At 37.8% G+C, this 24,350-nt stretch overlaps 1 protein-coding gene across 1 annotated transcript; it reads left to right on the top strand.

Annotated features, from left to right (window-relative positions):
• The first annotated feature begins 889 nt into the window (after window positions 1-889).
• LOC122349663 (protocadherin Fat 3-like) lies at window positions 890-23,967 on the top strand. The gene is made up of 20 exons (XM_043245788.1): window positions 890-1,036; window positions 3,403-3,717; window positions 4,967-5,177; window positions 5,708-5,779; window positions 6,400-6,536; window positions 6,978-7,253; window positions 8,176-8,397; window positions 8,587-12,655; window positions 13,167-13,363; window positions 13,528-13,681; window positions 15,207-15,440; window positions 15,708-16,100; window positions 16,726-16,940; window positions 17,224-17,362; window positions 17,663-17,805; window positions 18,964-19,182; window positions 19,913-20,190; window positions 21,117-21,658; window positions 22,546-22,677; window positions 23,783-23,967. Exons 1-20 carry the CDS (start codon window positions 890-892, stop codon window positions 23,965-23,967), a joined length of 8,280 nt encoding a protein of 2,759 aa, XP_043101723.1.
• Window positions 23,968-24,350: the final 383 nt, after the last annotated feature.

Here is a 24,350-nt window from a genome sequence, read left to right as displayed (position 1 = left end):
ATATATAGAATAGTGAAAAAGTGTTGGCCCCTAAGAAGAAATGTATAACTATAACTATATATTGCTATATAGCTATATTATTACCATAAAATAGATTACTAAGATTTTGGCCATCTTGCCCAACCCTAGTATATACAGTGGTGTAAAAAAGTGTTGTCCCCCTTCCTGATTTTTTGTTTTTGCATGTTTGTCACACTTTAATGTTTCAGATCATTCACCAAATTTAGATATTAATCTAAGATAACACAAGTAAAAGCAGCATTTTTAAATTAAGGTTTTTATTATGAAGGCAAAACAAAATCCAAACCCACATGGCCATATGTGAAAAAAGGGTTTGCCCCCCAAATAAATTCAGGAACTGAATTGAGATCTATCTGTCTGGAAAAGGATATAAAGCCATTTCTAAAGCTTTGGGACTCCAGCGAACCACAGTGAGAGCCATTATCCACAAATGGCAAAACAGTGGTGAACCTTCCCAGGAGTGGCCGGCCAACCAAAATTACCCCAAGAGTGCAAGTGATGACTCATCAAAGAGGTCACAAAAAGAGGTCACTTGCCTCAGTTAAGGTTAGTGTTCATGACTCCACCATAAGAAGATGAAAAACGCTGCTGAGCAAAAAGAACAGAAAGGCTTGTCTCAGATTTGCCAAAAAACATCTTGATGATCCCCAAGAATTTTGGGAAAATATTGACGATACAAAACGTTTTGGAAGGTGTGTCCCATTACATCTGGTGTAAAAGTAATTTTAGAAAAGGGACAGCATACCAACACTAAAATGTGGTAGAAGTGTAATGGTCTGGGGCTGTTTTTCTCCTTCGGGACCTGAAAGAATTTCTGTGACAAATGTAAGCATTAATTCTGCTCTTTACTAAAAAATCCTGAAGGACAATGTCTGGCCATCTGTTCGTGCCATCTTGGGTTCTGCAGCAGGACAATAATACAAAACACACCAGCAAGTCCACACCTGAATGGCTGAAGAAGAACAAAATGAAGACTTTGAAGTGGCCTAGTCAGAGTCCTGACCTGAATCCTATTGTGATGCAAGTGGCATGACCTTAAAAAGATGAGTGGGTCAAAATGCTTCCACAGCGCTGTAACAGACTCACAGCAAGTTACTGCAAACTCTTGATTGTTTGTTTTCCTTTCACAGTAAAAAATTTTAAAACTGCATGTTGTGTTTACTTGTGTTATAATAGATTAATATTTCAATTTGTTGAATGATCTGAAACATTAACGTGTGACAAACATGCAAAAAATAAAAAATCAGGAAGGGGGCCAACACTTTTTTACACCACTGTATATACTAGGGTTGGGCAAGATGGCCAAAATCTTAGTAATGTTGTTTTATGGTAATTATATAGCAATATAGCTACATAGTTATAGTGTGTATATAGTTATAGTTATATATTTCTTCTAACTAAATTTAAAAAAAGTGTTTTAGCCAAGAGCATTGATAGATTTTGTTGTCTTAAATATTTGTTTTAAATATAGTTTTCTTTCTTAGCTGGTTGTTTTTACTTAATTTACTGTTCTCTTTTGCTGCTAATTGCGTTTCAATGCCTTAAAAACAGTTGTTTTTGACAGCAATGCTTACAAACGTGCAAACAACAAGACATGAGCGTGTAACATGATAGAGGCGATAGTCCAAAATCTCTACCAATTCACGCATTTCAACCAGTTCATATACAGATTTAGAATGACATGAGCGAAAGTGCAACAACAGTTTTTATTTTTGGGTGAACTATCCCTTTAAAAGCAAATCTATTGACTTATCTATTCTCAAGGGCATTTTATAGTTTATAAAACGAAGTCATATAATTCCAGTAATAGTCATAAGTGACAAAACTATGATGTAACTACAGTGCAGCTGGGCTAAAATGATTACCCATCAAGAGCCTCAAGTATTTTATTGATTATCATCATACAGGATACACACTGACTGAACCCATTTGTTAGACCAACGAAATAGAGAGATGCTACCAGTAACCTACTGAATTCATTTGAATGTAAGGAGAATCAGTAGTATTGAGTGAGGAAGCAACAGCGTTTCCATGTGCTTTTTTATTTCTAATGTCTTATAATGAGGTGCAAGACAGCAAACGACTTGTCTTCATTTGCATTATGAGTGACAGAGAGGATAAAGCCAGCACATACTGACCAAGGACTCTTATTTAATTCCAAAACACGTGCAGATGTGCTAATTTTCATACAGTCTGGTGAGCAGCTCTTAAATTACTGATCAGTCAAAGGGGGCAGTACAGTAGCACTGATCAATGGGATGGGTGTGGCTCCTCGTGATCCCTGCTCTACATGGACCGAGCGGAATGAGGGCCATTGATTTTTGTGTTCACTAAATGATGATTCACTCTGCAGCAGGCTTCAAGTTTCAAAGTTCATATCTTACATCTAATGCCTCAAGGTGCCTGCTTTGACAGCCACCCAGGCATCAGCATCTCCAGAGCGTGGCGCTGACGGCGGATGGTGGCCATTAAAGATTTAGTTCATAGAGACTTTCATGAGCCGCTGCTTCTGAGTTCTGCAGTGGCGCAATATGCCCCTGGCCCCAATTTAGTGGCCACTGTCTGATCAAGTTCTAGGAATCTCCAGTGGAGCTCCATGAAGAAGTTGGATCATTGTGTTGTTTTCTAAAGAACACATTGTATTGATGTATTTTTCTATTCATTTATTTTAAATTGAGGTTGAGTGGGGACAGTTTTGTTTATATTCATTTTTTATTTGTTTGGAGAGCAGAGAGACAATGTAGAGTTGCTGTGAAGTCGCTAAGGTGTGTGAATGATTTTTGGCTCACTGCTGTGTGGTTTCTAGGGTAGTTGCTAAATGGTCACATACTGGCCCAAGTCAAAAGAGGCGATCATCAAGTATTCATTTAATTAAAACGTATAGTAAAACAGTATCGTGAAATATTACAAGTGAAAATAATGATGTCTAATTTTATATATTTTAAAATGTAATAAGGCAAAGCTGACTTTCACCATCTAGTCTTCAGTTATCTTCCAAATAATATTATCAATATTGAAAACAGTTGTGCTGCTTCATATTTTTGTAGAATCCATAATGTGATAATAAAATAATAATAATAAAATTAATCTTTTGTAACATTATACATTTCTTTACAGTCTTGTTTGATTGATTTAACTGAAAAATAATAATTTATTTCAAATAAGAAATTTTACTAACACCAAGACATGAGTAAAAATAAATATACATAATTGCATGAATGAAGGTATGAAGAGACAACAAGGAAATCTTTGAATAATGTAAAAACTCTATTTGCAGCTTCTCTGACCTGTTAATGTCCAATATTGACACTGAAATGAATTGTACTGCTTACTTTATCTTCAGAAGCAATGGATTTTTTTACCATGATTTTGTTTATCTAGGTTACAGTTATGGATGGAGGAGGGATCCTTAGGCAGTCTACTGTCTGGGTGATAGTGCACGTTCAAGATGAGAATGACAATACGCCTGAATTCAAAGAGGCTGTTTACCGCATCAGCCTTCCAGAGCGGGACCGTAACAAACGCGGTGATCCTGTCTACAGAGTCTTTGCTTACGATCGAGATGAAGGGTCCAATGCAGATCTCACCTACAGCATCGTGGATGGAAATGACGACAGCAAATTCGTAATCGATGCCAAGACAGCTATGGTGTCTTCCAGGAAGATGGTCACAGCTGGTGGCTATGATATACTCACAGTAAAGTATCAGACAGATGGGCACTTCAGTGGATATTAAAGGAAGTGGTAACACTTTAGAATCATGTTCAATAATTAAAAAATAACTACACAAGAACTTATGTGTAATGCCGTATTAGCTCTCTAGTAATTACTTCTAACTACCAAGAAAATCTGATTAATAAATTTGTAAGTAACAGTGTTTAGTGAATGTGGAAGTATTAGCTAATTGAGAACTATATATTTTTTCATAGCTTCTAAAGAACTATTGTATACAGGTTCATAATTAATATGAATAATATATAGTGTATAATTAATTCTAAAATGAAGGGCATGTTAAGGGAATAGTTAACCCTGAAGTCATCCTAGGTGTGTATGACTTTTTTCTTTCAGATGAACAAAGTTTTTTTTTTTTTTTTTATTATCCTGGCTCTTCCAAGCTTGGTAATGCGGGTGGATAGCAGTTTGTAAGTTTTAACCTAGATAACTGACTCCTGTAGCTCCGGCCTATTGGCTGAGCTATGACTCGACTTGCGTCAAGTCAGAAGTCAGCCAAGAAGCTGGAACTTGTCTGTCACTCAGTTATTTAGTTATTCAGATGTTACTACATCCTTCTAAAGGAATTAATATTTTTTGAATAGTATTCTAAAGTGAAGATTGAAAATTCCCTAGTAATTACTGAAGTCAATGTAAACTTTTGAGGGTTTTGTGACGTCCTGGTTAGTAATTAAATCATTACTAGTGGGTTACTGTGATCTTAGCTTTATAATGCTGACTAGCAGTTCCTTCAGAAGGATGCAGTAGCACTTGAATCATCACTATCCAAAACCTTACAATTATCTCAAAGGCTTACAATGATGTCAGCCAATATTAATGAGTTATGCTTTTCACTATAGAATTCTGATCCAAGTAATTAGAATTCCTTTAGAATGATTTGGTAATACTTGAGTCATTACTAGTGGGATAGTATTATCGTCATTTTATAATTATTTATACATGATGCATGGTTCACATTATTTATGAACCTTTACACAGTAGTTCTTAGGAGTTTTCCAGGATGTGTGAAACATTTTTTAGTTATTGATTAGCCAATAGTGAACTACCAATTATAGCTGAGCACTGATTAAATTGTTAATCAGAGTTTCTTGTTATGTAATAGTAGTTACTGCAATGTGTAGTTATTCATTATTGACAAAACAGTATTTTAAAGTGTTACCAATAAAAAAAAACAGCATATAGTTCTCACTTTGTTTTTCTTCATTTTCTCTCAGATAAAAGCCGTTGATAATGGGAGCCCTCAGAAGTGGTCGACTGCCCGTTTGCACGTTGAATGGATTCGGAAGCCCGTGCCTTCGCCACTAGCCTTGCGATTTACCACAGCCATTTACAACTTCACAGTGGTGGAAAACGCCAAAGTGTATGAGTCAGTTGGAGTGGTCTCTGTTTGGCAGACAGAAACACCTTTATGGTTCGACATCATTGGTGAGCATCAATAATGCAGCAGTTCCAGTCATAAATTAGGTCGGGATGCAAACTTTAATGTCCCTCATATTACAGATGCTACTGTCTGCTTTGGATGAATCGCTTGTGTTGTAGCATTCCTCAGATGCTTTAGATAAAACCGTGCGGATAAATGAGTAAATGTAAATGTAATTTCAAGGAGTGGATATCAGTGGTAAACTATTCTGACAATGATTTACTCTGTTTGCGTGTTGCTTATAGCTCTTCTACATATTTATCATTTGCACCTATACTTTTTACTCAATGTAAGATGCATGGATGGTCATTTTGATTAAATCCTCTCAGTATTTTGAATCTCGCTGAGCTTTGCAGATGTTTTCCCATGTGTTAGAATTGTTTGTGTCAATTTTAGTTGGAAATCTGAAGAATGAATTAGCATTTAAAAAAAGACTTGTTTTTGAATTTGTCTAGCTTAATATGAGGTTGGGACTTCAATGTCAGTTTTCTGTTTTCTTTTTTCTCTGTGTTCATCTGTATCTGTTTCTGAGAAGGTGGAAGAACGTCCCGGGAGATGTTTTATATCCCACAGAGTTCCTGTGGTGGAAACTGTTCATCTGACAGTGGTAGGCTAACTGTCAGTATTTTGTAGTTATTTTCCTAAGCGTGAAGGGTTGGCTGGTTTATCTGATACTTTTAGATACTCGCTTTTAAAAACTCCATTTGCTGCAGGGCAAACGTGAAGCGCTCAATCCTGTAAACACTTTGAGTGCTGAGATACCTTCCAGACTTTTGGTCTTCTGATCTCACTTAAGTGCAGTGGAAATTGAGTGGAATTGGAACAGATGCATGCAATGCATACTAAAGATGCTCTGAAAGTTTGTCCTTATCCGTCAGAATGGACCTGAATTAATGATTTGAGAATCTGCCGTGAAGAGGCTTGAACTTGACACAGATGTTTGTGGGAGACGAAGATAAGAGACCTGAGGCTGATGGGAAAGATCCCAACATAAAGCAGTTGATGTTTCGAAAGCCGTGAAACTTTGATGAATCGCTGTGAAACATAAAAAATGTATTACTCACAGACATGCCAAACTGCATGACAGTTCGATTGGTGGAGTGTTTACCTTGACCTTTTTCTGCTAAATCTTTACCTCTTTATTGGATTTTTTTTAAGTGCATGCAAAGCATTTTTAGCACTTTACATTTTTTAGTTCATGCTAACTGTGATTTCTTGGTGTAATAGGTAACTATAATGGTCCATTTGATATTCAGAGAGGGATGGGGACTATAGTAATAGCCAGACCTCTAGATGCAGAGACACAGTCGCTTTACAACATGACGGTACAGGTGACTGATGGGACAAGCACTACTACCACACAGGTAGGTGTATTTTTAGTTATGCAAACCTCTTGGAAACTTTTCCTAACAGATGTTACAGGTTTGCTAACTTTGCCAGAAACTTTGCAAAACGAATATTCCTGGCAGCTGTGGTTGAAATATCCAAGAGAGAAATGTCTGAAAGATTGTATGCAGCGTGCCAGCTTTTATCTAATTTTATCAATACAAGTTTGCTGTGTGAAAGAGATATCTATATAATCTTCACTGAAAATGTCTTCAGATATGCCAGGGGCTGCTGAGTATTCCAGTGTCCCAGAAACCTACATTATATTGTCACTCTAGCATGTGCGTTTTCTGTTTCTTATTTAAGCTGTTTTGACAGAAGTGCCTATTGCAACAGTGTAGATTACTCATGCATCTGTTTAACTGAGATTGAATGTCTCTTTGAAAAGCTAAAAATGACTCTGTCTGTTGTATCTACAGATTTATATAAAGGTTTTGGACAGCAATGACAACAGTCCTATTTTTTCTGAGCGTACATACGAAGTCTTGGTGTCTGAAGATACACCAGCCGACACTGAGGTCTTGCGTGTCCGGGCCAGGGACAAAGATGAACGGGCGAAGTTGAGCTATTCTATCCATGGCAGCGTTGATCCAGCTAGCATGCGGATGTTTAGGATCAATCCTGGTACTGGTGTCATGTACACAGCAGATCGACTGGATTATGAGATCCGCACTCAGCACATCCTTACTATTATGGTAAGAAAGAACATTTGAATTATTAAAGGAAAAGTTCACCCAAAAATAAAAAATTGCGGCATATTTCACTCACCCCCCAAGCCATCCTAGGTGTGTATGAACTTCTTCTTTCAGACGAACGTAATCTGAGTTTTTTAAAGTTTATCCTGGCCTCTTCCAAGCTTGGTAATGCTTGTGGACAGCGATCGTTATTTTAATGTTCCATAAATCAGATATATTTGTCATGAAACAAACCTATATGCCTTCGGGGGTTATCACATGTCTTCTAAAGCAGATCGATGTGTTGTTTTTTTTTGTAACAAAAATATTTCTAGTTTTCAAATTCTAATGTAAATAACTGACTTGAGTTTTTTCCGTGAGAACAACGACATGTCATAACCCCCTGAATGTGTATGGGTTAGTTTCACGACATATATATATTTGATTTACAGAGCTTCAAAATAACGCCCGCTATGCACTAGCTTTACCAAGCTCGGTAGAGCCAGGATACATTTTTAAAAAAACTGAAAGTCGGATACACCTAGGATGGCTTGGGGGTGAGTAAAATGTGCCATAATTTTCAGTTTTGAGTGAACCATTGCTTTAAATGTGTAGATGTTTAGTGATTTCAAAGCTGAAACAGACCATTTCACATATGTTACAGTGAGGTCAAAAGATCAGAGAATTGTGCATTTTTCTAATTTAATAAGATAAAACAAATGTCTAATAATAATTACAAATATTTTAAAATAATACTTAATTGAATTAAAATGTATAAATTAAATTATTACATTCGGACAATTCACATTTTTAACTGCTCCTTTCTGTCTGTTACCTTTTTCTCTTTTTACTTGTTTCCTCACAAATCTTTTCTATGCAAAATCTTAATTTATCTTCTCAGGTCTGTTGCCCTGTCTCTCCTCCTCTTTCTTTTTTTGTTTAGGTGAAAGATCAAGAATTTCCTTATTATAGAGACCTAGCACGGATTATTGTGACCTTGGAGGATGCCAATGACCAGCCTCCCTTTTTTACTCACACTATTTATGATAGTACAGTGTTTGAGTCTGCCCCACCAGGAACATCAGCTCTGCAGGTGATCGCACTAGACAGAGACTCGGGGAGAAACGGCGAGATAGTTTACTCAATTGATGCAGGTAAACACTTTGTTCTCAGCTTTAAATTTATTGCGCTCCTTGATAACATTTCTATTGTTCAGCTGTTTTGAGTAAAACTGATTGTCTGTTCCATGGAGAGTGTGATGCATTAGCTCATTCTTTCAACCTGTCATGAGTCGTAAGATTTATCTTAAATATATCCTTTACCTGACATGCCCCTTTTCATCATGAACTGACAGGTATGTGATGTTTTTTTTTTTNCAGTAGCCAGAGAGCTCGACCTTACCACTGTGGGTTTTTATACCCTTACTGTAAGAGCCACAGATGGAGGTACTCCGGCGTTAAGTAGCACAACTACTGCTAGGATCGCCGTCTCTCTGTCAGATTTCTCCAGTCCAAAGTTTGCCCAACAAGAATACCAGGCTGAGATCACTGAGAATGTGGCTATTGGGAATTTTGTCATATTGGTCTGTGCAATTAGCCGAACCACACTGATTTATGACATTATACAAGGAAATGATGAAAGGAGGTTTAAAATAAACCGTTATACGGGTGTCATCACGACACAAAGGAATTTTGACTTTGAGATGACCTCTTCATATATGCTGGTGATCCAGGCTGTAAACATGGCTGGGATTGCCTCCAGTGTCACAGTATGCATCCAAGTGGTTGATGAAAATGATAATCCTCCAGTTTTTCAGGAGCTCACATATACAGGGACCATCAGTGAGGCAGCCCCCATCAACAGTGTGGTGATAAGTGAGGATGGAAAACCCCTGGTAATTGAAGCCACAGATGCTGACAAGAATCACAATGCCCTCCTGGTCTTCCAGATTGTGGAGGACACAGCAAAATTGTTCTTTACTGTGGACTCAGGAACAGGCTCTGTCAGAACTATAGCTAAACTGGACTATGAAACATTCAGTGCTTTTTATTTTTCTGTTAATGTGAGGGACAGTGGCAGGCCTCAGCTGACAGCAGAGAAGCCAGCCAAGGTCCTAATCAGGGTTGTGAACATCAATGACTCTCCCCCTCAGTTCTCACAAGAAGCTTATGACACTGTTTTGCTTCTTCCAACATATGTTGGGGTTGAGGTTCTGAGAGTAGAAGCCACTGATCCGGACATGACCACTGATCTGATGTATTCCTTAGCTGATAGCAACTTGGAGCACTTCGAAATGGATTCATCATCGGGCATACTCACGGTCAAAAACAATAAACTCTCCAAAGACCGCTATCGTTTTAATGTCAAAGTGTCAGACGGGCGGTACTTTTGCACAGCACTTGTGACTGTGTTAGTTAGGGAGGCTATGGACAGTGGCCTCCTCTTCAGTCAAACCACATATTCCTCATCTGTACTGGAGAACAGCGTGAACATTACCACTGTGAGCATTGTAAATGCTGTAGGAAACCGTTTAAACGAACCACTAAAGTACACGCTTTTGAATGCAGGCACACGCTTTACAATTCGTCCCACATCAGGAGTCATTCAAACCACAGGAGTCCCTTTCGATCGAGAACAACAGGAACTGTATGAGCTGGTGGTTGAGGCAAATAGAGAATACGACCAGCTGCGAGTTGCTAGAGTAACCATTAGAATAGAAGTTGAGGATGTTAACGACAATGCCCCAGAGTTTCTAGGCCTTCCATATTATGCGGCTGTGCAGGTAGATGCAGAACCTGGCTCATCCATCTTCCAGGTGTCTGCGACAGATTTGGACAAAGGGATAAATGGAGCTGTATATTATGAGCTTAAGGAGAATCATCCGCATTTTGAAGTGAATAAGCTTACTGGGGAGCTTAATCTTAAAAAGGCCTTTGATGCAGACTTGTCCAATGTTGAATATCCGCTGGTGGTCATTGCACGTGATGCTGGCTACCCCTCCCTCTCCACTGTTGTCAAGCTTCCAGTTACAGTTGTGAACAAGGCCATGCCTGTTTTTGACAAGTCATTTTATGGCATATCAGTTAGAGAGGATATTGCAGTGTCAACTCCCATATTATGCATAAATGCCACCAGCCCAGAGGGCCAAAACATTATATACACTATTGTGGAAGGGGATCCTTTCTTCCAATTTGATATTGGCTTTGAGAGTGGTGTGATTAGTGTCATATATCCTTTAGACTATGAAACTACACCCAACTACAGGCTAACCATCAGGTCTACAGACACTCTCACTGGAGCCAGATCCGAAGTAGATGTGGACATAGTTGTGGTAGATGTAAATGACAATGCCCCTGCATTTCGTAATGCATCATACACCACCACTTTAAAAGAAAACTCAATGATTGGGTCTAGCGTGTTACAGCTTTGGGCGACAGACAAGGATTCTGAAAAAAATAGTATAATTAGTTATCAAATCCTCTCTGATGGGTTTAATAGCACAGATTACTTTCACATTGACACTACTAGTGGACTCGTGTTAACAGCCCGTCTTCTGGACTATGAACTTACACCGAGCTTTAGCTTTATCGTTAGGGCAACAGACAATGGTTCCCCATCCCAGAGCAGTGAGGTCACGGTCACAGTCTTAGTGAGTGACGTGAATGACAACCCACCATCCTTCAGCCAGCCACTTTATGAAGCTTTTGTGAGTGAACTGGCTCCCCGAGGGCACATTGTGACATGTGTCCAAGCTTCTGATGCAGACAGATCAGATGCAGAGAGTTTGAGGTACAGCATACTCTCTGGAGATGAGAAAATGAACTTTATAATAGACTCTCAGACAGGTGTCATTTCCTTGTCCAGCCAGCGTAGGCAGGGCATACGGCCAGCATACAGCCTCAATGTGTCTGTATCAGATGGGGTCTTCACCAACACTGCACAGATAAACATTCGAGTCATGGGTGCCAACCTTTACAGCCCTGTCTTTAGTCAAAGGTTCTACTTGGCTGAGGTCCGGGAAAATGCACCAGCCGGTACCAAAGTCATTCAAGTGCGTGCCACAGATGAGGACTCTGGGATTTTTGGTCAGATCATGTATTCCTTTATCAATGACCTTGGAAAGGCACAGTTTTACATTGGAGCTGATGGCCTAATAACTACAGCTCAGAAACTCGACAGAGAGAACCCAATAAACAGAGACATTGTGCTAACTGTTATGGCACTTGATGGTGGGGGAAGAGCTTCCTTCTGCACTGTTAGGGTAATTCTTGCTGACGAAAATGACAACGCGCCACGTTTTAGGGCTATGGAATATAGAGTTAGCATAAAAGCTAACGTGCCAATGGGATCACTGGTGACTCAAATCCAAGCTCAGGACCCAGATTCCGGCGATAATGGTAGAGTTAGCTACTCACTGTACAGTGAGGCAAGGCTTCCTCTTGTGGATGTGTTGGAAATTGAACCTGACAGTGGTTGGATGGTCACAAAGGGGAGCATGGCACATCTAAGAGGAACGGTTCTCTCCTTTTTTGTCAAAGCTACTGACGGAGGTGTTCCAGCCAAACATTCCCTTGTGTCTGCATTTATTCATGTCTTACCACCTGATGCAAATGTACCCTCCTTCACCCAACCCCAGTATTCCTACACGGTCCCAGAGGACACATCTGTTGGGACAGTATTGGGATCAGTGTACCTAAGTCCTGGTCAAACAGCTTTCTTTTCTGTGGTGAATGGAGAGACTGGGGAGAGTAACCAGGGTGGGACATTTTTGATTGAGAGAGAAACTGGACTTCTAAGACTTGTTAACCCTCTTGATTATGAACTCATTAACATTTATCGTTTCAAAGTTGCAGCCACCATGAGACAGGCACTAGTTGAATCCATGTCTGTAGTGGATGTAGAAGTCAAGGTGCTGGATGTTAATGACAACAAACCATTATTCGAAACCAGCTCTTATGTTGCCATGGTTATGGAGGGCATGCCTAGGGGTACACGGGTCATCCAGGTACGAGCACTTGACCCTGATTGGGGCTCTAATGGACAGGTTAATTATAGCCTTGGAACAACTTTAAACCAAGAGCAAGACAAAGCTAGTGGCTCTAAATCTGCTGCTGGTGCCATGTTTGTTATTGACAGCAAGACTGGTTGGATCACTACTCTCGGTGACCTGGATCATGAGATGTGTCCATCTTACACCTTCAATGTGGTGGCGTCTGATCTGGGTGAGGGTGTCTCGCTTTCTTCCACAGCAGTAGTGACCATTGCAATCGCAGACGTTAATGACAACCCCCCTACCTTCGAGAGAGCATATTACAGAGGTGCTGTACGAGAGAGTGACCCCCTGGGAGAAGTGGTTTCAGTGCTGAGCACTCGTGATGGGGACAGCTCTGATCAGAATCGGCTTGTCAGCTTCCATATCACAGGTGCGTATTAAAGTAGGCCACTGGAGGATGATTTATGGCTCACAGAGGCTCTCCGGGAAAGATAATCACATTGAAAGGGTTTAATTTAATGAACTAAGTGTGCAAAAGCTATATGAGTAAAGAGCCATCTGCTTTATGTGTCACATTACTTTGTTTAAAGCCCATCTGGGGATGTGAACAGATTGTTAGAATTAAGCTCAGTTTATTGTTTCCAATAACTTGGGATGCAATATATACCCCTTACAAAAGTGTTCCTAAGTGTTCTGGTTCACTTAATTTGTTCTTAGAGTTATTTTGATACATGTTAGCGCATTTTAATATGATGTGTTCAATACAGTTTATGAAATACAGCATTTTGTTTTATTCTACATAAAGAACAATAACACCTTAGAGCATATAAACACTAATGGGTTTATAGAATTGACGGTTTGGTCTCTGTGCAGGCCATCACAGAGATTTGCAAATCTACCTTGCTCATTTATCTCAATTCTGCTGCCATCTTTTTACTCAGGAGGAAACCCCAAGGGGGTATTTGCGCTGGCTCCTGTTCAGGGGGAGTGGAAGGTCTTCGTGAAGCGGCCTTTGGACAGAGAGGAGCAGGATCGATACCTGCTCAATATCACAGCCAGCGACGGCCTGTTTGTAACCCGCATAGGCGTGGAGGTCACTGTCATGGATGCCAATGACAACAGCCCCATCTGCAATCAGGTCTGTGCAATTGATTTAGGCTGGCATTTGTCATCTCATACAGCTCAAGTTAACAACTACCGTGTTTACTGCTTGCATACTGATGTACGTAAATGAGGTTTTGGTATGCAGAAGTATTAAGAATTTAATACATTATTTGAATACATTTTCATCATTATTTTTAGGCACAATATGAGGCCTCGTTTCCAGAAGATGTGCCTATTAATACTGCTATTCTGACAGTTGGAGCAACAGACTTGGACAGTGGCGTCAACGCAGAAATTCAGTATTCTCTGTTTGGCATTGGCGTTGAAGATTTTTACATGGATGCAAATACTGGTATTTCTGTCCAAACTCCTTTTGTCATGTGCTTTCATGTTTTTGATGCTTTTAGGCTTGAATGAATACACTGCATGACTTTTGTCCAGATCTTTTTTCCTGAAAAACACAGTTCCACATAATTACAAATTGCAACAATACAACATGCTTCATAATAAAAACTTACATCGGTTGGTTAAACACTTAATAATTCTAAGTCGTCTACCAGAAGGCATTGTCTCAAAGTGCAAGGGGTGCATTTCATTATTCATCATGATACATCTAGCTTTCCTTATTACTTGCTGCCCAAAAACAAGATTTTTTTCAGCTCCCCAGTGCTACACCAGTAATTTCTGAGCAAGGTCAAACTATTTTTTGGAGGCAATGCTTATTCTTAATAGAAATAGATGCAAACCACCATTAGAATGAAAAACTTAAGACACTATCAATAAAAGTATTATAAAAGACACTTAAAATAGATTTTTGTATCAAGAAGAATTGTTTCCTCAGGGCAAACTTTCTTTGGTGAACCCTCTTGATAATAGCTTCTGTATTCTACTGAAACTTTGTGTCCAAAATGTTATGAAGGTTTTATACTCCTCTACTTTATAAACCTGTCTGTCCTGAATAAGCTATGGGGTTTTTTTTTTGGAGCATTTGTTATTTAAATCAATCCCCATCTCTTTTGTTTTTGTTATATTTAGTCTCAGCTATGCTTTGCTGCAGCATGTAATAAATTTAAGATTTGCATGACTCCTCACGCTTTGAAATAGGAAAACTGTATAGTCTGCATATTTAACAACATAATAGTTATCCTCATAACACATTTGTATAAATGCTAAAAATAATTGGTGACAGTACACAACCCTTTGGGTACCCAAAGTGTGTCTGATAAAACTCATTCATCTTAAACCTTTGCTCCTTACAAGTTAAAAAATCCAAGATCCATAAAACCAGCCCATGACTAACATAGAACTTGTATCTTTCGAAGTGTTTGGAGTTGACAGATTACGTATGACAGACGAATTCTTTTATGTCTGAGGATATCAAACATTCAATATTTTGAGTTGATTTGAAACTTTATGCATGTTTGTTGTGTTTGCAGTGATTTGCGAGTATGGCAGTGAATTCTTTAATGTATGATGCCCTTTTTTTTCTTGTGTAACCATGTGTTAAAAAAGTTGTGTGTTCCAGTCTTCAATTTATTTGAATAAATAGAATATTTGTTTGGAATATTTAGAATAAATAGAATATTTGGTTTTCAGATAACTTTTAACAAGTTTGCCTGTTATCCCCGAATGACAGAAAAGTTTAAAGTGTCTTTAGATAGATGGCAGTGATTTAGTAATTAATTCATTGACGTCACAAGTCTCGATTGAATGAAACATTTATGACAGATAAATATTTAGCACTGTCATCCATCACTTACAATATCTTTTATTCATCTGACAGAAGTTTTTACTTAATGCAGTTCTGGCCTGTGGTTCTGAAATCCATCCTGTGAGTCTTTGCACTTTTCTTATGTCTTTCTCTGTTTCGGTACCAGGTGAACTGAAAACGGCCTCTTTATTGGACCGTGAGAGAACTGCAGGTTATAAGTTGATAGCACAGGCTACAGATGGAGGAGGGCTGTTCTGTCGCTCTGAAATTTCTCTGACCATTCTGGATGTTAATGATAATATACCATCATTTGCCTTCACACGGTTCATGGCGAGTGTATATGAGAGCGCGGCACCCAAGGCCTTGCTCACACGCCTTCGTGCTAATGATCCAGATGAAGGTATGTATTTTTGTGTAACATTTAGGTTCAACTTTTTGTGAGAGCATAAGAGATCTTGTGACTGATTACAACAGCTTTTTTCCTTCACCACTTTATTTTAAATAGCCCTGCAAGGATTTTAAAAACTATAAATATCAGTATTAAAAAAAATAGCAAAATAAAGTTTTTAAGTACAGGCCGTACTTCCTTTTTGGATCATAAAATGATCATTACATGTTTGATTACATGTTTGAGCAAAATAGTCTTCTAAAATATGCCTTCTCCCAGGGCTAAACAGGAAGATCGTGTACTCGCTTGTTGACTCCGCTGGTGGCATGTTCTCGGCTGACCCATCGTCTGGTGTGGTGATCCTGGAGAAGCCTTTGGACAGAGAGGTGCAAGATTCGTATCAGATCAGAATCAAGGCTACTGACCGATCAGGGGGCGATGGCTCGCTCTCCACAGAGGTGGACCTCACCATCATGGTTCTGGACGTGAACGACAATCCACCTGTGTTTCAAAAGCAAGATTACATGGTCACAGTGCCTGAAGATGTTACTATTGGAACAGAAGTTCTGCGAGTCTTTGCCATGAGTATTGACATTGGAGTGAATGCAGAAATCTACTATAGATTCTTGTCTGGAAATGAGCTGGGGAAGTTTTCCATTGATGGTTCAACAGGCAAGGCGGAGAGATGCACTTTTTCTGCAAATATAAAATGTATTTCTGGTCTGACAATGTTTCGCTAGAGTTCTTTTGGGAGCTCATTTGTGATTAATACAGACAAAGACTTATTGTCAGTTCATTTATTGTTGCTTTTTCACGAATCATTGACAGAAATGTAAGAAAGTCCATTGACTGTAGACAAGACATTATGATCTGATAAATTGTTTCTGTTAAAGCAGCACAATATGAGTGCAGCGAATGGGAAAATTAGTTATGAATGCTCCACGAAACTCTAATACCGGTGCTTAACATGCAGAAAACATGTGAACGGTTATTGAGAGCGCTCTTTGTCTCTTAGAAAGATGTGGGCAGTCAGTGGAAACCAGTTATATCACTTCTCATGCATTTATTTTTGACAAAAGCATAAAGTGCTTTAGCCTAAACCCATACTTTAAAAGAATTAAGCTCTTGAAGGCACAGCTGGGAAGGACTTTCTTTTGGCTATTGTGCGTGAACTAAATATTCAGGCTTTTAATGCGTCCCAAGGAGCCTTTGTATTGCGAGTTATGTAACTGTGTTGTCTGTCATATTCATATAAATTAATTGGCTTTACTCTGACTCATATCTTGCATGATTTCAGGCATAATTTCTGTGGCGGATGATCTTGACTATGAGCTCTGCAAGGATTTTTTCCTAAATGTGGAGGCCTTTGATGGTGGAACGCCTCCCTTGAGAGCCGCCACAATAGTGACCATAGAGCTTCTGGATGTCAATGACAACTCGCCTTCATTCAGTGAGGACATCTACAATGTTCTGATCAGCGAGGACGTAGCTATCGGGGAGACGGTCACGAGGGTAAAGTTCTCTCATTAGCCGAGCCACTTCATTGGCATTTAATTAGCCGCAGACATAATTTCAATTTCACAGCTAGCATATAATTAAGCTTATTGCTCGCATAAATCCCCTTAATGAACTTACATTAGTTATTCATTTGTACTGTGTACTTGAGCTGTAATATAATTTACCGTATGAGGGTGTAATTTGCTTCATGATCCGAATAAATTCAGGGAGTTTTGGCCTCTTTGCTCTCAAATGCGCTAGAATTTATAGGTTTGTTATCTGTGTTTGTTATGTGCAGCTGTTTGCAGAAGACCTGGACAGTCAAATCAATGGGCGAATCACTTATTCCATTCTGAAAGGGGACCGGGAAAATCAGTTTTGGATCGACCCTGTCACCGGGCTTCTGAAAGTTAACAAGGCACTGGACAGAGAGACGGTTAGTCCTTGGAATGAGCTCGGTTAGTTTGGCTAATGGATCTTGACAACCTTGCGCTGTGGCTCTTCTAGTCACTCTCTTGAGATATTGCATGATTTCGGCCAATTATCTTTAAATCAGCCATAAAGTTTTTTAATTAGGCAATGTAGGGCTGAAATTGAGGCTTTTGAGTGACTGTGGGTGAGCGAACGGTCCTGTTCTTTTTTTTGTTGTTGTTGTTGTTTTAAAGACATTTATCGAGAGTTGAGTCGTTTTGAACTGTTTTTGCCTGACATTTATCCTCCTGTCTCGGTTGCTTAAGTCTCCAGCTACTCATTGTCTGTGCAAGCGTTTGACAGCGGGTCACCTGCCAAGTCAACCACTGTGAATGTCAATATCGAGATTGCCGATGTGAATGACAACCCGCCAATCTTCTCTCCTGCGAATGCTTCAGCTGTTATTCAGGTGTGAGGTTTAACTCTTTAGTTTGTCATCAGCAAGAATGTGTCATTAGATTATCTTTAATCTATGTAATTATTAGGATGGAGTTGTTTTAATTATTAACTTCTCTGACTGAAATGGTCAGGAGCAAAAATGGTTTCATAAATTTTTTTGTAATTCAGTTCAAACTGCATCGATTTAGAACTTGAGATGTTCCGGCCGTGACATTTTAAATGTGCTTTAGTAAAATATACATTGCCATATGGGGTTGGTAAAGTTTCTGAAAGAAAGCGTCATATGGCCAAAGAACCATTTATTGATCAATATTACAGTAAAACATTCAATAAAACTTTAATATTGTGAAATGTTACTCATTTAAAATAACTTTTATGTAATTTATTCCTGTGATTCCAAAGCTAAATTTTCAGTAGCATTACTGCAGTCCTGAGTGTCACATGATCCTTTAGAAATTATTCTAATATACGGATTCGATGCTTAAGATTTTTTGTAACTCTTTCATTTAACTCTTGTAACTTTTTAATTAAAAAAATAAATAAATTTTGCGCTCCCTAAGAATTTAAGTATTAAATTCTTAAAAAAGTTGCAGTTTATGACTATTATGTGATGTCCAATTATATTCTCTAATATTGGTACATATAAATGGAAACTTTTATAGTTTTTGTGTTGCTTTATTTAATGTATTGCTCTCATAATTTAGCACTTACTTGAATGAAAATACGAGTAAAACATTCGGTGCAAATACATAAATATTGAGATTTATTCTAAAAGGGCTGAAAAATATTGAAATACAGTTCCCCTACTTTTAAGCATTACATTTTGGCACGTAACTCATCTCCCTATGGAAATGAAATGTACTGCTTGTTGAGGAGAGGTATGCTGTGACTTATGATCCACCCCTGCCGGGTGATAAAGTGTCTAAGAAATCTCATAGACTTACTCGAAAGGTAGTACCTGAGCAATATATATGGACTGGAATGTCATATAAATTAGGGTGGGATATGATACAACCCCTTAACGATTACCCTAGTCACTCATAAAAAAAAACACCAGGCAAACATCCCACAGCACCGTAGCATTGTAGTATAGACACTCACTTTTCTATAAAATATAAAATCGTGACCTTTAGACCTTTTTTGAATTAAAAAAAAAAACTTAATTTAGTTTTTTTTTTTTTTTCTCTCGCTGAACAAGCCTGCAGGAACTACCATCCTGTCACTATCAGTTTCTGATAAGGACTCCTCTAGAAATGGTGCACCTTTTGAGTTTCGCATTGTGTCTGGAAATGAGGGCAATGCTTTCAGTCTGGACCAGAATGGAGAATTACGAACGAGCCGAGTATTTGGTCCTGATGCAACACGAGAGTATATGCTTGAGATACAGGTTAGTGCAGCAGCTCAAAAAAAGAACCTGTCAGTTAAAAGTGAATTCAGAATTATAGAATTCTCATGCTGGTGTTTCTTCAACTACGAGCACTTTTGACCTCTGCAAACATTTTTCTAGAATGAAATGTCTGACGTTTTTGCATTTCTCAGAATAATTTCACAACTCATTTATATCAACTCATTTATACATCATTTATATTTATATAACAAAATATAGTAAAGCTCAGTATAGTAGTATAGAAAGTTTGAACAAATCGTATTTAAAAAAATAAATAACAATACAATGTTCTCAAGTTAAATTTACTTTAGATTTCTTATTTTGTCACGTCACAGGTCCCATATTTCATATCAATTATGCTCTTCACTGGTATTGTTAATAGTTAATAAAATACATTTATTTAACTCATTGTTTGATTATCATAGTTTTAAATATTTTTTTGATGTGTGTTTAGTACAAGGATAAAACAATAAAAGCTGTCTATAACAATAACTGGAAAATACAATATATCAGTTAATGAAATAATTAAATAGTTAACTATTCTTACACAACTTTAACCTTCATATAGCAGAAAATGAAATAAAAAATCAAGCTCTGAAATATAAAAGTGCCTGTAAATGAAGAAATGCCCACATAGCTGTTGTGACATTTCTATGGGATTAATTTCTTTAGTTTGATCAGGTTTTAAATTGTTAGAATTGTACAGTGTGATCTTGTTCTTGTCAACAAGGCGCGTGACTCAGGGAAGCCTCGTCTGTCCTCCACATCCTTTGTGTTTGTGCGTGTCATCGGAGACAGCCTCTTCAAACCTGTGGCCTTCCCACTGGAAATCAACATTGTCATGGCAGCAGATGTGTTTCCTGGCGGGATTATAGGCAAGATCTATGCCACAGACCGAGACGAGAATGATGTTCTGTCTTTCAGTCAGAAATCACAAACAAATAGTCTTTTCAAAATCAACAGACAGGACGGGAAGATTGTGGCACTAAACGGTCTGGAGCCTGGAAGGTAAAATAAATGCTCATATAATTTGAAATATGCATTTCCTCAAGTATGGGCTGTTTTGGCCAGTGGACCCCAATCTAAAAATGATTTCCCTAAAACACTCTTTCACACTCTCACTGTTATATTTAAATAGTTTAAACTAGTATATTTGTTTATTTTTCTGTAATAAAAACAACACAAATAATATTTTTTTCAGACATATTACATTTTACAATTAAGAAATAAAAACCATCCAGAGGAATAACCATTGCTGCAGTTGTGGTGGAGGAAATGAAAGCTTGAACATCATACAAGCATAGCGCAATAAAATCTAGATATAAAAATCATTTGAAAAATAACTATAGATGAAGGTTTGACTGAAGACATTGTTAAATGCTTCTCAGACAATTTGTTAGATATGAACTTATTTATAAAATTACGAAAGCTTATTTATACCTCAGAATATAAAATACATTTTTGCATCTTGAGTTTATATCTTATATCAATTTTAACTTACTTCATTGCACTTCTGAGAAAAAAGTCAGAATTGCAGAATTACCATCTAACAATTCTGATACTGAATTATAATGATACTCTACTGATATTGTATAATAAATTGTGATTTGTCTGATTAAAAAAAGTCACAATTACCTTAGTATACCTTTTTTGTCACAATGGCAACCTCTCAGAATTCAGATTTTATAGAATTGTAATGAAAAGGTTGCAAGTGCTATTTTTATTTCTTTAATTCCTTCACGGAAATAATCTTTCATCCATAACAAAAATAAATAACCAAATCCACATAAAAGTGCTTTAAAATGTACAAATGGCTAGCTTTCTCTCTTTTTTTCTTCGCAATACGCTGCAGATATATAATAGTCTGCGATGTGCGATTATAGATGCGTATTTAGTTGCATAGCTGCTTAATGATCAGTAAAATCTTTTTACAGATACACCCTAAATGCCACGGTGAGTGACGGGCGGTTCTCTGTGACCGTGGGTGTTAGCGTCCAGGTGGAGCAAGCCACGGATGAGATGGTGCAGAATGCAGTGACTCTGCGTTTCCAAGACCTGTCTCCTGAGGATTTTGTGGGTGTGTACATGGAAGAGCTGAAGAAGGTGCTCCGTACCTCACTGGTTAGTGACGGGACGGGTGCCGTTGAGGGACCAGACCCTCTTCACATCCTGGGAGTGCAGCCACTGAGTCGCTCCAGTCAGCTGGAGGTGCTCCTTGCCGTGGAGACACCAGATGGGGGTTATACGGGTCCAGGAGAGCTGGCTCTCAAGCTGGAGGAGGTGAAGGGTTTTCTAAAGGGAGCGCTGAGGGTGGTCAGCGTCCTGGATCAGAGCTGCTCAGGAGAGCTCGAGTGCGGGGAGAGAGTCTGCGAGCTCACCCTCAGTCTCGACCCCATCGGTTTGGTCACCTACACCACCTCCAGAATGAGCTTTGTTTCTCCACGCTTCAGCAGGAAAGAGATGTGCACGTGTCCAGGTTAGTGATTTGATTTAGTCCAAATAATAAAACTGGCGAAAGCGTTTTAGAATTATTCCAGGGTTGCCAGATCAAACATTTGGCGCGAGACATACGCTTTCGGGTCCTCACGCTAACCTTAATAAAACTCACGGGAAATAAAAAGAAAATGCTAAACATACTTGGCTTACATCATATTTTTATGTTCTTAATTATGAAAAAGTTATGACTTCAAGGTCAGGCGCATATTTCCGTTTCACAAAATATAAGAGCAAGCGAATAGAATACCAACTCTAAACTTCAAAAGCAGAGAGCGTACAACAATAAAATGAGTTTAAAATGAGAAATTTAATCAAATATTGTTACTGAACACCATTCTTTTTCCCAAAAATGCTAGTTAATTTTATTTGTTAATTCAGTTAGTTTTTTTTATCAACTTTTCTTTCAATAATTTTTTTTTATTAAATATTGCCCGCATTTTTCACATAAAATCTGAGGTAAAAACTTAAGAAGTTATTTACTTAGAAGTTTAAAGATTAAAAAATTAAATTCGACAAAAAGAAAAATCTGATAGGATTTTTGTTGATGGCATAATGAGAGATTTACAAGCTGGTACCCTTCTAAAACAGCATGCACTATATGACAAAAACTGAATATTGTACTACAGTAGCCGAAAGTATTCGGATAAAATAAAAATGATTTGTTGCCACCTCAAAGAGGTGCCTGTAATTGATCTGCCCATTCCATCAAAATCTCACTCCACCCTGGTAACCAAAGTTGGCAACCTTGTTTATTATAGGATGCATTTCATAGTATGCATTATTTATCCTGTTTGATCAAATCCAAACAGTAGCTTGAGCGGCCGAATTTCCATTTGCCTGCTTTCTAACTTTTTGGACCCACTGCAGGAGGAATATGTCCATCTTCTCTGGAGCTCTGTGATGGCCAAACGTGTCCGTCTGACATGCAGTGTGTGCGCAGCGGCCCCGCAGCGCCATCTCTCTGCCAGTGTCTGCCTGATACACTGGACAAGTGCGCAGGTTAGATCAAATAGGCTTTTCACGCTGCTCCTTTTAAACCCTGGCTTAAGGCCATGTATAATGTTGGTTAAAGCAGCATTTTATATTTCAAAAAGAGGCTCTGCAACACTTTCAACACGTGTGAGCTGGTAAATATTCAAATGCTTGTCCACATTTGAATGCAGCATATTGATGAAAGTGTTACTTGTTAACATTAATGTATTAACTAACATGAAAAACAATACATGTATTTATTAATCTTTGTTAATGTTAGTTCATATAAATAAAATCATTCATTGTTCATGTTAGCTCACTGTGCATTTAACTATGTTAAACACAACTTGTGATTTTAATATTGCATTGATAAATGCTAAAATTAACATTAAGGTAATAATAAATGCTGCAAAAGTATTGTTCATGTTAATTAATGCGATCAGGTAATTTTAATTAATAAACCCTATTATCAAGTGTTACCATTTTTTTTAATTAATTTTTTTTTAAATGACAAATATTACATATATTATTTAATTGTAATAATTCAGGTTTGTAGTAATAATTATTTGATTTAATTCGATTGTAATAGTAGTTACAGTATAGAGAATAAAGCTTAACCTAATAAAATTAATTAAAATTCAAGTGCATTTATTTAAATATTATACTTTCTTATTGTAAAATTTCTAAACATATATAAAAAAAATTTACTAACTAATATTTTGAATCATTTTGAAGCTTATGAAAACATTCTGGGGGAAATATAATACAATAATATAAAACAAGTGATGCCTTATAGAAATGTTTTTTTTTACTTTTTTTTTTTTTTTGAGCCCCTCAGGCAGCTCCAAGTGTGTCACTACTAATACACAAGACAAAAATTCACAATGCATTTTCCTTTAACTTGATACGGTTGGCAAAAGTTACGTAAACATTCATTTCCCTTCAAAATAACAGTTCCTTCTTGTGGAATATCCTGAGGGTGCGTCAGACATATATATTTAAATTACGCTCCTTCGTACGTGATTGAGGCCAAAACTCTTCTGCGAATATTTTGTGAAAGTGTGTATGAGGAGCAGATTTTGAAATATGGAGTTAGCCCTTGACTGACTGATTTCTGTACCTGCGCTGGCAGGACAAACATCTCTGAGCTTTGCAGGGAACAGTTACATCAAATACAGAGTGACGGACGGTGATAGGAGCAGAGACATGAAGCTGGGCTTGAGAATCAGAACGCTCCACGGCCAAGGAGTCATCATGTATACACGCGCTGACCCCTGCACACTGCTCAAGGTCAGAAGGACACACATTATTGCATAGATTATGTGCACATTATTAAGCACGATTTTGTTACCTTTCAATTTTTTCATGTTTTTGAAAGACGTTTTTTATGTTAAGAGTTATTTATCGCAATTCAAAATAAGCCTATCCTATCATATTTTGTGCAATTTATTCAAGTGATGCAAAGCTGATTTTTCTGCATCATTACTCCAGTCTTCAGTGTCGCATGATCCTTCAGAAATCATTCAGTTATGCAGATTTTCTACTTGAGAAACATTTCTTTCTTATTATGTGCTCTATGTATATATAATGTATGTATACATGTATATATTGTTTTGCAAACACTTATGATTTTTCAACGGTGAGTCAAAAATAATTTTGAAAGCATTTATGCATTTTAATTATATAAATTATTTAAATAA

The sequence above is a fragment of the Puntigrus tetrazona genome, chromosome 1 (assembly GCF_018831695.1).
Source record: "Puntigrus tetrazona isolate hp1 chromosome 1, ASM1883169v1, whole genome shotgun sequence".
Lineage (NCBI taxonomy): Eukaryota > Metazoa > Chordata > Actinopteri > Cypriniformes > Cyprinidae > Puntigrus > Puntigrus tetrazona.
The sequence above is the reverse complement of the archived record's forward strand: the minus strand, read 5'-3'. Positions and strand labels throughout refer to the sequence as shown.